The sequence below is a fragment of the Cladophialophora bantiana genome, assembly GCF_000835475.1.
Source record: "Cladophialophora bantiana CBS 173.52 unplaced genomic scaffold supercont1.3, whole genome shotgun sequence".
NCBI lineage: Eukaryota > Fungi > Ascomycota > Eurotiomycetes > Chaetothyriales > Herpotrichiellaceae > Cladophialophora > Cladophialophora bantiana.
The window spans coordinates 2,088,447-2,101,835 of NW_015971577.1; the positions used below are offsets into that span (position 1 = coordinate 2,088,447).

Sequence of the window (13,389 nt, forward strand, 5' to 3'; positions counted from 1 at the left end):
GTGCTGGGCGGAGGATAGATGAAGGAAGGGGCTCCAACAAATGAAGGATTTTGAGCTATTTCTCAAGGAGCGATATCTTGAGGCAAGTAGGCTTGGATGGACGGGGCTACCAAGACAGAGGGGCGACGGTCCAGCAACCCGAGTCGATCGGGCCTATTGAGATTGTTTGCTTGCTTTTGCTTCTCAACCGTCTGGTTGCGAGGCGTGGATAACGGCAGGGGCTAAGCGGATGAGCGGGCCTGGCGGGCTGGGTACAAATGAAAGAGTCTAGGGAGAGGAAGAGGAAACCGAGTTCCCCAGAGTGGTCCAGACGAAGATGTATATGCGATTGCCAATCGGACGACGCCATGCAAGCAGCCAATTAGCAAGGAGAGGGGCAGAGAGGATTGAGATAGAATTGGGCATAGGTTCGTGGAGCAGAGGCTGAGGAGAGGAGAGAGTTGGGTGTGGATGTGGGTGAGTGGGTGGGTGGGTGGAGGGTAGTTCGTCGTAATACTGGGGAGAGTAGACAGAGGCACGATCCCAAGCCTCGAGAGTTGGCGGCGGCTGTCAGAAATCTTGCAAGCAGAAGTCCATCTCTTTCCAAAGGCTTGTGTTCCGGGAGGGAGCCAGGACGAGGATGGCAGAGTTGACTTTTGTCGGGCCTGTCCACTGTTGCACCAGTTCCGTCACGTTCTGGTTCACGGTCTGGTTTGCGTCCGTCTGCACTGGGCCCTTAGGATCGGGGTGCCTCTTTCGGCTAACGAAGAGCAAGGCTTTCAGGTCGGCCGACGGGGGTCCCTCTGCTCAAGATAGCCACAGAGCTCAACCTAATACCTAGAGGCTTTCTGTAAGGGAAAGAAGCCTGCTTGGCGCCACGGGCCATGGGGGGCAAGGGGGGTCCACAGTCATTGCGCTCTGGAGCAAGCGACCTGTCGACGGGAGGGACCACAGGAGGCGTACATCGAGTAGCTCTGGGGCTGCTTGCGTTGTCTTGACTCTTGACGGGTTCAAGCGAGTCAGACAAGCGACGGCAGCATGGTTCCGACTTGTGCCAGGCAGAAATGGGCATGGGCGGGGTCTGAATAACGGGGAAAGGAAGCCTGCAGCAAGGGGCTAGGGGCCTCACTAGGCCTGAGAATTTTTTTTCTGGCCGGCAGTTGGCAAAGCTGCAAAGTGAGCCTGCCATGGCCTTATCGAATCGGTCGTTAGTGCTAGCTCGCAGCACACCCCATCTCAGAACTGCACCCATGCACCGACTGCAATCAGCAGCAGCCTCTTTCCTCCTAGCTCTCATACCCATCTCCCCCTCTTTCGTGGCATCGTCTGCCCGTTTCGTACTACTTATCGGCAAAAAACCACACGCTAACTGACTCCTTGTGTCACACGCTGTGCTGCGGATGCTCTCAACTGGTCAAACCCCTCAATCAATGAATCGTCCAATCACCCCCGTCTCGGCTACAGCAGTCATGAACGTGCCCGTGAGTCTTGCCTGGACATATTTCGGCCAGTCGCCCCTGTTGGCTAACGTTGTTTGCTGCTCGTCAGAGATCCAGACACCGGAAACTCCCTGATCTCCTCTCTTCCAAAAGTACTAGCCTCTCTCTTGTTCGCTCTCTCCCACGCAAGCAAACTGCAGACAGAATGCTGTCACATCTTCCCTCTTCCAAAACCTTGGGCGATTGACCAGCCCCGGCCAACGGCAAGACAAGACGGGAGCTGCCGAGAGGTTAGAGACAAGAGGCAACCAAGAGGCGGCTTGCATACCGAGTACGGAGTACGAGGTATCTCGAATAGAAACCGCCCCTGGCCGGGCGGGCTGGCTTCAGATTGTGATCTCGTCACCCCCTTCGCCCACTTCTGACATCGATCTTCAACCAGCGCCACCCACCCTCTGCAATTTTGCAGCCAGAAAGCTAGCCCCTTTCGTCTTGGGCAATCCGAGCTTGTGTACAAGTACTAGCATTGAGGCTCAAACTTTCGCGGGGCTGTTCTCGGACGATCACTGGCTGTGGCCACCGTTCTATACGAAGGCGGCCTCACATTGTGTGTTTGCCTTCCGTCACAACTGGCCGAGATCTACGGCTCCCAGCCGTCCGGGGGCGGGGAAAGTGACCGAAATGCAGAAGCCTCTGCGCACAGAAGCTATCACGCCAGGCGAACCTTTGCTTCCAGGTTACGAATTGCAGTTGGACCATTGTAGCACCGCCTGATGTCGCGCTTCATCTCCGCCCTCAGGCGGCTTGTACAGCAGCCACAGTCACACCCAAGAGGTAAGGCCCTGAAAGGCGATTCAAGCAAAAACATGGAAAGAGTGCAGGCCTCACTCGACGGAAGTCCCTTGCAGCCAATGGCGAATGCCTGCAAAGCGACCTAGCTACTGCAGGATTGTACATACGCACGCTACGGAATGCCCGCAAGTCTCCTTTTTGGCTATATTTTCAGCAAGGGCCACCCCCCTGTCGTAACCATCACCTTCTTCTTCGGTACAAAGGTCAAGGGGCCTGGACCTGGCTCGATCCCACAATCACGCTGGCGCTTGCTTGCGTCGAGATCCCCCACCTCTCGACTCTTCGTGCCCGCTTTAGGTCCACCACCACCACCATCACAGGAAAGTCGCCTCCACGCCCGGATTTGTTATTTACGCGGTTGGTGAAACCGTGCAACTACGATCGGGACACAGACACTATTAATAGGTATCAGGTACTGTGTGCACAGAGCAGGAATGATATGGCTCGAGGTACCTATACCAGAAGGATAGAAGTCAATGTATCTGAGAGCGCCTCGCTACACTCAGCACGGATTCATACATTTTGTCCGACCTTTCCATTCTAGCTTTTCGCCTTGTGCCGCCTTCGGCGCCCATCTGCACAACCAGGAGGACAGCTGCGATGAGGATGGGCCTGCCTAGACGGAGGGGAATCCCCAAACAATTGCTGCAGCTCATGACCCATGCAGAGTTTGCTCCTTTTCGTCAAAGGGTTACACAGCATATGCCGGCTGGTGAGGCTGTCCTTGCAAGTGCTAACTAGTCAAGTTCGGAGCGCTTGCTCCGATTCTCACTGGTGTGCCACAACCTGTGTAATCTTTCAATCTTTTCTCTCTCCCCTGAAGGCATCTTTCTTATCCCAGCCAAAGCCCGGCTGTTTAGAGCGCAGCTTCCGTATCGAAGGCAGCGTATCGGTAGAGCGCTCTGTGGCACCAAAGTGGATCGGCAGGCCTTCAACCCATATTTGCGGCGTTGCTCTGTCATTCGAGATCGCGCGTCATCATCAGGGAAGGGATGCTCAAGTACCGATACCTCGGGGCCGGATCGAAGGGCAATCGTTCCCCGTCAAATGATGATTTGCTTGAAGCATTCGGTCGCTAGGCTCTCTCACGACTACTCTAGTGCTGATCCGGACCCGCTGTTCCATTTCCGAACCCATCGAGCAATCCAGCTTCACGCACCAGCTCATAAAATAGGCCACGCTTCTTGACCAACTCCTCTGGGGTGTCAAACTCTGCTACCCGCCCTTGCTGCAACACTACTATACGATCAGAGTCCAGAATGGTGTTGATGCGATGCGCAATGGTGATTATGGTGCGATTCTGGAAGATATTGCTTCGGAGCGTGGCCTGGAGCATTTTGTCCGTCTCCACATCGACCGCCGCTGTTGCCTCATCCAGGACCAGGATGTTGCTGGGTGTGAGCAGCGCACGCGCTAGAGATACCAACTGGCGTTGGCCTTGGCTTAAATTGGAGCCTGCAATCCAATATCCCAAAGTCAGAAATACGAGAAAGGCAAATTCACTTGTGCATGGGATCTTTTAGCGAAGACAGAGTGGCAGACTCACCACCTTCGAGAACTGCAGCATCCAATTGGCCAGGCATCTCCGAGACATGCTCCTTCAGACGAGCATGTTCAAGCACACTCCACAATTCAGTGTCATCATGCACATGACGCGGGTCCAGATTGTCACGAATCGTGCCTTCGAATAAAGCGGCATCTTGAGGGATGATTGCCAGCCGCCGCCGCAGATCTAGCAAGCCGATCGTTGAAGTGTTAAGCCCGTCGATGCTGTAACAGAATGGGTTAGCTCATTGCCACCTCATCCGATCGGAGGACCCATGATTATTCAAACACGTCCCCATCTTCCACATTTTTCACGCACCTGATAGAGCCAGAAATCGGCTCGATTATCCTGAAGAGCGCCAGAGTCAAGGAACTCTTCCCGGCTCCTGTGCGCCCAACCACCCCGATCTTTTCATGAGCCTTGATGTTTAGGTTGATGTCCTTCAGCACGGGATCCAGACCTTCCCGGTATCGTGTAGAATAATTCTTAAAGGTGATCTGCCCATGTGCGGGCCATCCAATGCTCGGTCGGCTCTTGAAGATGACATCAGGAGCTTCGCTCGGTAAGTTCGCATATTCCAAAACTCTTTCAACCGACACGATGTTAGTCTCCACTTCGACCGTCTGGCGGACAATCCAGTTCAGGGACTGTGTGATCTGCAGGGCATATGACATCTGGAATCCGGAACACAGTCAGTCATCGAGGCTGTGTATCGTCCGCCCCAGAACATGCATGAGAAAAAGGTGACCACCGTCCAAAGGGAAAACTTACCGCGAGGCCCACCATGCCGGCCGACAGGCCACTCCCAGTTGTCACCGAGATGATAGCAAAAACGGCAGCTGCAAGGATAATGACAGATCCGATGAATTCCAAGCGGACGGCTAACCAGCGATTGGCACTAACCGAGGGAAAATATGCTCGCAGGTTGGCGTCCATGCGCCACTCGTTCTCCAAGGTGAATCTCCTCTCCTGGCGATATGCACGGATGGTGGAGACACCACCTAACGACTCCTGAAAGTGGGCGTAGATCGGACTACGGCTGACGCTGTCAAGCCGTTTCAGCTCCCGTGAAGTGCGGAGGTAGTATTTCTGGTACATGATGTAGACGAAGCCTAGAGGCACCACCAGGACGAGGAAAATCGGCGTCGAGGCAGCGATGACGCCGATTGTGAAAAGTGCGCGGCCGGTATTGACAAAGAGCTGATTGGCGAGTTAGATGATGTGCTAGGTTAGAAATGTGATTTTGTATCCCCTCACCATATTGAAGGTGCGTGCGATGACTTCATCGACGCGATAGATGTCACTGGAAACAGCAGGTCAGTACCGATGTACCTACTAGCAATACTATCCAAGGTATGAAGACGCCCGAGACTGCAACGTACCTTGAGAAGCGGTTCAGGATGCGTCCCACTGGGGTGGTGTCAAAGAAGCTCATTGGTGACCGGAATATTGCGTATGCCATGCGATCATGTAACTTTCTCGAAGCCTTCAGGGAACAGTCAGAGAGAAGATGAGAACTCGTCTATCCATATCTCGCGTGCATGCGCCATTATCGCCTGACGTGGCCGTTGTGATAACGACGGGGAGATGGAAGATCACGTAGACAATTTAGGATTCGGGGAAGAAGGGGAAAATCATACCTCTATCGAGCAGAAAATCCAGAGAAGCAATGTCTAGAGTTCTCACAGGTTCACGTCAGTTCAGGTCACTTTTAGGTTACAACTGGTGAAGAACAAGTCAGGGGAGATGGGATCATGCGGAATACAGATCCAAGACAGGGAGATTGAAAGATGACAGGTGCGTACCTGAACGACAACCAGCCCAGCACCGCCAATGCCAAACGCAAAGTAAATGCCAATGTACTTCCCGACTTGGGGATTCGAGCCGTACGACTCGTTGATTTCGGACCACTTCTTCAGCCAGAAGCTACCTCCGATCTGTGCTGTTTGAGCCGCCAAAAGGGCCAGGAAATATATCCCCACAGCGACGAGGTTGCTTTCCTTTGCGTAGCTTGTGTAGACTGACCATTTCACTTTACCTTGTTCGGCAGTTTCTTTGGTCTGTTTGCTTTTCAGTTGTGCACCACCGTGCTCTTCGTCTGTAACACGGCCCATAGGTCCATGGAAACTGGTAGTCGAGGCGCGACGGAGAGTGTTGAAGCTAGATTTGCGGGCTTTTGAGGGACCGCTGGGTCCGGCATGGATAGGCACCAATCCCCCGACTTCTTGTTGCGATTCTTCGACTTCCTCGTCATCAAGTTCGTCTTGAAGGCTACCGCCATTGGCACCAACAATGGTTGTCGAGTCATCGGACTCCATGCCTTCGATGCTTGGGCTGCGTTCTCCTTCGGATTCCTCTTCTTCTCTGGTAGCGGATTTGATGAGTGTGGCAACCTCACCTCGCATGGCCATGAGTTGTTGGTATGTTCCCCTTTCAAGGATCGCGCCCTCGCGGAGCAGGTACATATAGTCTGCCTCCTTCAAGACAGTGATTGCGTTAGTAGCGAGGACCCTCGCCTTGCCACTTAGAAGTCCGTTAGGACCAAGGACATTATTAATTAAATGACGTCCGACATGTTGGTCAACGGCGGAGAGAACGTCGTCCATAAGATAGACATCTGCCCTTGCGTACACCGCCCGTGCTAAGGACAGTCGAGCTTTTTGGCCTCCAGACAGGGATATGCCACGTTCTCCTACTTCTGTTTGATCTCCATCCGGAAGTTGTCTGAAATCGTCAACTAGAGCACAAGCATTGACCGTCTGCTCGTAGAAGTGAGGATCCCATCGATGCCCGAAGACAATGTTCTCCTTGACACTGGCATTCATGATCCAGGCCGACTGTGCCGCATAAGCGATCCGACCTCGAACAACCGTCTCGCCACTGATTTTGTAAAGATCCCCGAGCATAGCTTGCAATAATGAAGACTTTCCAGCCCCCACTCGGCCAACAATGCAGGTGAGTTCTCCTTTATTGGCATTGAAGTTGATATTCTGGAGGACATTCTTGCCTGAATTCTTGTCCCAGGTAAAAGTGGCGTCCTTGATAGAAACAGACGCGTCCCCCGCCTGTTTTGGGGCCTCGTCAATGAATCTCACCGCGTCATCCTGAAGCTCGTCGGTAGTGAAGAATGCAGTCAATCGACCCACGGCCACCGATGCTTCGATGATGCTCGTGATGACCATCGGGAGGACTGTGAGAGGAAAGGTCAATAGGTTGAACAAGGTCAAGGCCGGAAACACCAAGTCCGTTGTCAAAGGTCTGTTGTTGACCAAGACGAAAACCGCAAACGTCGAACACGACACAAAAAAGGGGGTCGAGGACCAGGTGAAGGTCGCGAACGATTGGGCTGCGCCAATTTTGCGAAGGTTGTTCAACTCGAGATCGTTGCGGACATGGCTCAATTTATCCATGAATGCAGAACCCCATGCGTAGAGCTTGATGGCCTTCATGTTATTCAGAATCTCGGTCATTAGCCGGGAGCGGCGGTCTTTGTACTTCATTTGGGATAGCTGCAGTTTCTTCATGAATCTAGCGATAAAGCCATTGATAGGAATCATGATGACCATTGCAGCAACTCCGGCCAAGCACGAAACTCCCACCAACTGGTAGAGCGAAATCATGCAGAGCGTGATTTGGAATGGCGCGGACCACAATTGCTGGCCCCATTGAGCAAGATCAGCGAGACGTTGTTGGTCAACGCTCATGTATGTAACAATGTCGCCGGTGGATTTTGTAGCTCGGGACTCGTTTGACAATCGCAACGACTTTGAATAGATCATCGCAGTCAATGAGGACTTGATTCGCATACCAGTCTCGAAAGCGCGCTGGAAGTATTGATGCAGCGCGGCTGTCTGACAGATTGAAGTCGCAAACATAGCCAGAGCAATGGCTACTCCCCGGATTGCTGGCTGCCGTTCGCGACCTGGTCGATACGAATCGACGAAAGTAATCAAAAGTCGAAGCAATTGCGGCTGGACAAATGCCAAACAATCGCTGATAGATTTTATCAACGCTCCGCGCAGATAGGGGCCTCCAAATGCTCTGGCTAGGGCTATCCAAAGGTTCGGCTTCTTTTTCTCCAGCTCAATTGCCCAAGCTTTCTGCAATAAATCTCCCGTGACCTTGGTAGTATCTCGATTCCGCAGATTCCACAAATCATCTTGGGTGAGAAAGTTTTTGTAGCCAAATTTCATCAAGGGGGTCATCCAGCCAAAGGTGAGAACCGAGAAGACGTCGGCATACTCGTACGGGCATTCATCATCTGCTCCTAACGCATCATAAACGCTTTGTTTCTTTGGAACTAGGTATTCAAGAATGAACTCCAGTACTGCGAATCCAAGACTGACATTGAATGTGATGAAGTAGGGCAGGCGGTCCCTGTATGATTCTCTCGCCACCAGCGAACGCAGCTTCACAGCGTGGGCCAGGATGAAGAAGACCCAGTAAAACAGCACAACGCCATTTGGATTCCGCGACCGCCAATGCTCGTAGTATTGTACAGCGAAGATGAACAGAAGTGAGAAAATTGTGGCGATTGACGTGTAGAATCGGACATCTCGAAACCATAGTCCCGGTAATTGTTCGATCTGCAGAGAGGCCTGGAGGGCAGTGGTAAGGATTATGACAACAAGTATGGTTCTAGTACCAGGTTAGCCACTGAACCGGCACAGAGGGGTCTCCATCAGGTCTTTACAGCTTTGCATAGAAATGCCAATTTTTGGGAACATCCTGCGCAATCCGTTTTGTGAACAAATACCACAAAGCTCCGGCACCAAACAGTACACCCCAAAGAGCGACGCCCACGATCCAAATGTCAAGAAAGCAGGGTGTTAGATCCCATCGAAGAGAGCTCACAGGGCCCCAGCCCTCGGGATCACCGCAGAATGGCTGGTTCGATAGAGGTCCAACCCGACGAAGAGAATCAGAATTCAGATTAAGCGGAAAGCGTCCCGACGCAGTCAGAACAGACTGCAACGCCTCTGGATCCCTCATCTATTGCAATTGACTCAGCATGCGACGATAAAATGGATGCTGTTCCTCGACGATCGACGAAAGGGAAAGGCCGTGGAGAGCGTATTCGAAAGTACAGGTGCCGAGATTTTGGATTGTAATAGTAGCGATAGGCTTGACGAAAGCGCAGACGCAGGCAATTGCTAAGCTTAGGGCGTGCAGAAGAGGTGCAGAGGCAGCCCGGCAATATCGGGGTTAAACCGCTACCTAAAATTTTAGTTGGTACCCCAACACTACCCCTCACAAGCCAGCACCTACCAAACATACCCAGATGGTACTGTATGTGCTCGGGCTCCAGTCCGCGCGCTGCAAGTGGCACCTAACAGGCGCCATTGGGCTCACCGCCCGTTGCCAATCAAGACCTCTGGGCACCGCAGGCACCAGTGCTGAAGTTCTTTGCGTTCACGTGACTGGCTCTTTGTGGCTCGCAGCCGAAGCTTTTGCAACTCCCTCACTCCCGCATTCTCTTCAAGCCATAACTCACTAACAACCTAGTCTCGACGGAATCTGCCCTGTTCGCGGATGGGCAATGTACTCCGTTCGAGCCGAACATCCCCTAGGTACGTCAGCCGCTGTCCCGCTGTTCCGAGGCAGCCTTCAGCCTCATCCTATATCGCATGAAGAATTGGGCTTACCAGGCCACGCTGGTGGCGCGGTGGAAATAGTCTCCTCGATCCACGGCCCCCAATTCCTCAGCTGTTCAAGGGAAGCCTACAGTTCACTAATCCTGCCTGTTCTCTCTACTCAGGTCCAGATCTCCGTTGCTGCAACGGTGGGATGATTCTGTCCGAGCCCAGGCAGCAAGTCTGTGCAGCTACGAACGCGAGCACCGGGCGCCCCAGTCTCTGGCAGTGCCTCGAAACTAGCGAGCTAGCTACATGCAAAGGTCCTATTGTTTCTGGCGCTCTGGCCTTGTCATTCTCCGGTTTTGTTCCTCGATGCTGTCTGCATTCAATCGAGCATGCGACCCTCCCGGACCTTCTCCATGACCCTTGCCATCGTTCGAGACCGCCTATTGGCGCCCGGAAGATCCTCACAGGAGTTATGGGTCGCCGGTCAACTTGTCTTATCACGGTTGGCCGAGTCTCGCCCTGATGAGCATACTCGCTAAAAGCCACCCTTCAGAGCTAGACCTTGACCGGTATCGATAGCTTTCTTACCGCCAATTCGTGTGACTAACCAAGCCTCACAATACGTTGAACTATCGAAGATAGGATTACAATTCCTGCTCTAGTGTCTCACACGCAGGGACAGACTGGGGCGGTGGCCTAACCTTCTCTCTTAAGCCTCGTGGTCCGATTTATGCGAGAAATCTTTATATTCAAGGACCCTGAAATGTAGGGTCCCTTCTCCACTCTGTCTCCTTACAGCCTTGCTGCAAACAATGTCTGGAAACCTCTTTGTTCGTGACGGCCACCCGTCTCTTCGCCAAGTCAAGTCTGAAGATAACGACATTAATGATGACGAGCCCAATGGCAATGCTATCAAGATGGATCTTTCCGGACACCGAGATAACCCGGCAAATGGGGCGGACGAGCAGACACACGGAGATCGAAAAAGGTCTGGCGATGAATCAAACCCGGCTTTTACCATTACAACCAACCGCATTGAAGATGAGCCGACACCTCCCAAGGATGGTCTGGTCCTGGGAGGTGGCCAAACAATCAAGCTTATGCTTGTGCCGGACAAGCCACCAGCACCTCCACCCCCTCCAGCGAAGGAGAAGAAGCCCCATCCTCAGGCCAAGATGAAGAAGTTTTGGAAGAACTTCGATCCTGAGTACACTGGCAAAGTCACCCGCGTTCTACCCGACCGCATCACGGAAAAGGATCTCAGTGCCGTGACACTCGTCGGCGAAATTGCTCACAAGGCGATCAAATCGTATGAAGACGCCAAGGCATCTTGTATCCGGGATGTGAAACGAATCATCAAGGAATGTCGCGCCTCGAATCAGAAATATACCGATTCTCACTGGGATATTGAAAGAGATCTGAAGATCACAAGGATCAGGGATTGTCTGGATGGTCTGATCATCGATGATGACGACAAAGAATATCCGGCAGATGCAAAGCGAGTTACCGTAAGTGTCTACATCATGGCTCGAATATTCGCTCACCGAACACTAGGACATCTTCGACGATCCAAAATTCTACGTAGATGGGGTTTCCTACGACGATATTTTACAGGGGTCAGCAGGAGACTGCTGGTTCCTGGCCGCAATTTCTACTTTGAGCTGCAATCAAGAATTCATTGACCGTGTTTGCGTGATTCAAGACCAAGCCGTTGGTGTCTATGGCTTTGTCTTCCACCGTGACGGTGAGTGGCACCAATGCATCATTGATGACAAGCTGTATCTCCGAGCACCAGCATATGACGAGAGTGGAGATGTTGTCTTGGGACAATATGGAATTCGACGGCCAGACCAAGAAGATCAGTATCAAGAACTCTTCCAGCGCGGGTCTAAATCGTTGTACTTTGCTCAATGCCGGGACCAAAACGAGACTTGGGTGAGCCTTCTTGAAAAGGCATATGCCAAAGCACATGGAGATTATGCATCAATCTCTGGCGGACAAACCGGGGAGGCAATCGAAGACCTTACTGGCGGCGTCACCACCGAAATCTACACCACCAACATCCTCGACACAGATGCATTTTGGAAAAATGAACTCAGCCGCATCGGCAAGGATTTCGTTTTCTCCTGTGCTGCTGCGCGCTGGCGCGAGTGGCGCCCATATCTTGTGGCGAACGAAAAGGTCCGAGAGGAACGTCGGTCAGGAATCGTCAGCCAGCACGCTTACGCGGTCCTTGATACGTACGAAGGCTACGGACAGCGGTTGGTCAAGATCCGCAATCCTTGGGGCCGAAAAGAGTGGACAGGAGCCTGGAGTGATGGTTCCAAAGAGTGGACGGCTGAGTGGTTGACACGACTGAACCACCAATTTGGCGACGACGGTATCTTCTGGATGACCTACAAAGATATGCTGAGCAAGTACAAATATATTGATCGGACCCGCATCTTCGGACCGGACTGGCATGTTGCCCAGCAATGGATGTCGGTGCAAGTACCCTGGAGTACGCTGGACTACCAGACCAACCACTTCTCGATCGTTGTCCCCGAAGACACCGATGCTGTGATTGTACTTTCCCAACTTGATGATCGGTACTTCAAAGGATTGCAAGGAAAGTATAATTACACTTTGCAATTCCGGGTGCAGAAAGACGACGATGATGAAGAGGAGTACCTCGCTCGAAGCAAGATGAACTATGAGCTCATACGCTCCGTGAACGTGGAAGCACATCTAACTAAAGGGACCTACACCGTACTGGTCAAAGTCGAAGCGCATGCAACCGGACGAGATGAAGTGGAAAATGTCATCAGAAAGAACATCCACCGACGAGACAAGATCACTCAAATTGGCAAACTCTACGATCTAGCTCATCAGAAGGGCCAGCTCCCTTCGTCGTCATCGCTGTCGGAAGCTACCTCAACTTCCCCGTCTGGGACATCGACTCCTACCCCGGCTGGAGCCAGAACTCCTTCTACGTCGTCATCTTCTCCAGCGCCCGCAGTGGATGAGGGGAAACAAGATTCTGACGACAATGAAAAAGACCCCAATCGCAACCCTTGGAATGCAAGCTGCGTAGTCGGGCTTCGTGTGTACAGCAAGCAGCCGGATCTTGGACTAAAGGTCGTCGTGCCGTCAAAGGACGATGTCAACGAGATGCCGACGCTTGATCGAGACGACGTGGCGAAGAGCGCCTTGGACGAGGTCCAAGCCGTTGCAGAGAAGGTGGACGAAGTCGCCGGGGATAAAAGGGAGGGGGAAGGTGATGGTGAAGATGAAGAGAAGGGAAATGACGGAGCAAATCCAGATGCGGCAGAGACAAAGAAGGCTGTGGCCCGGAAGGGAAGCGACGTTGTCGAGAGTGACGACGACGAAGAAGAGGAGAAAGAAGATGATGATGACGGCAGTGATGTTAACGACGACGAGTAACGCAGCGCTTGACGACCAGAATCGGCACCTGCATTTCAGGTTTTGTGTTCCAGCAAGCCGCCAGGAGCACTATATAACATGATGAAGACTGACAACAACTCCCAAGCCGGGAGAATCGGATCGATCCCGCGCGTCCCAGCGGTTCGGTTCAGCGTTCCAACGCGATGGATCTGAGGGATACCTAGACTGATATGTTCTTCTTGGGGCCGTCTCTCACGGACTGGACTGATTAAAATGCGGCCGGAAGTGGAAGATGGCATGCATGTCAGATACGATCGTTTCACCTCAACTCACTCAAATCTGAACGACACAAGAGCCTTCCCCTTCAATCCAACATCCAGTTCGCCAACCAGCATGACGCTTACATCGGAACAGGGGAGGATCCTCCTCGACAGAAGCATTGGCTGGAACCGGACCCGAACCGGAGGTGGATGGAATATCGCAGATGGACCCGACACTTCTTCTTCCCTCAATGCCTACCCACTCTATTTATATCTAATATCTTGTATTCCAAGGCTATATATCATATATATCATATGTATCCACTCCCTACCTTCCTCCAACCCTA

At 52.5% G+C, this 13,389-nt stretch overlaps 2 protein-coding genes across 2 annotated transcripts; one reads left to right on the forward strand and one right to left on the reverse strand.

The window, feature by feature from the left end:
* Positions 1–3,366: 3,366 nt before the first annotated feature.
* Positions 3,367–8,808, reverse strand: Z519_02662 (uncharacterized protein; the record flags this gene model as incomplete). The annotated part of the gene is made up of 9 exons (XM_016760418.1): positions 3,367–3,725; positions 3,817–4,040; positions 4,135–4,490; positions 4,588–5,016; positions 5,074–5,119; positions 5,199–5,302; positions 5,457–5,489; positions 5,622–8,454; positions 8,510–8,808. 9 exons carry the CDS (start codon positions 8,806–8,808, stop codon positions 3,367–3,369), a joined length of 4,683 nt encoding a protein of 1,560 aa, XP_016623939.1.
* A 1,402-nt stretch (positions 8,809–10,210) lies between these two features.
* On the forward strand, positions 10,211–12,821 carry Z519_02663 (uncharacterized protein; the record flags this gene model as incomplete). The annotated part of the gene is made up of 2 exons (XM_016760419.1): positions 10,211–10,906; positions 10,953–12,821. The coding sequence occupies 2 exons, from the start codon at positions 10,211–10,213 to the stop codon at positions 12,819–12,821; spliced, it is 2,565 nt and encodes an 854-aa protein (XP_016623940.1).
* Positions 12,822–13,389: the final 568 nt, after the last annotated feature.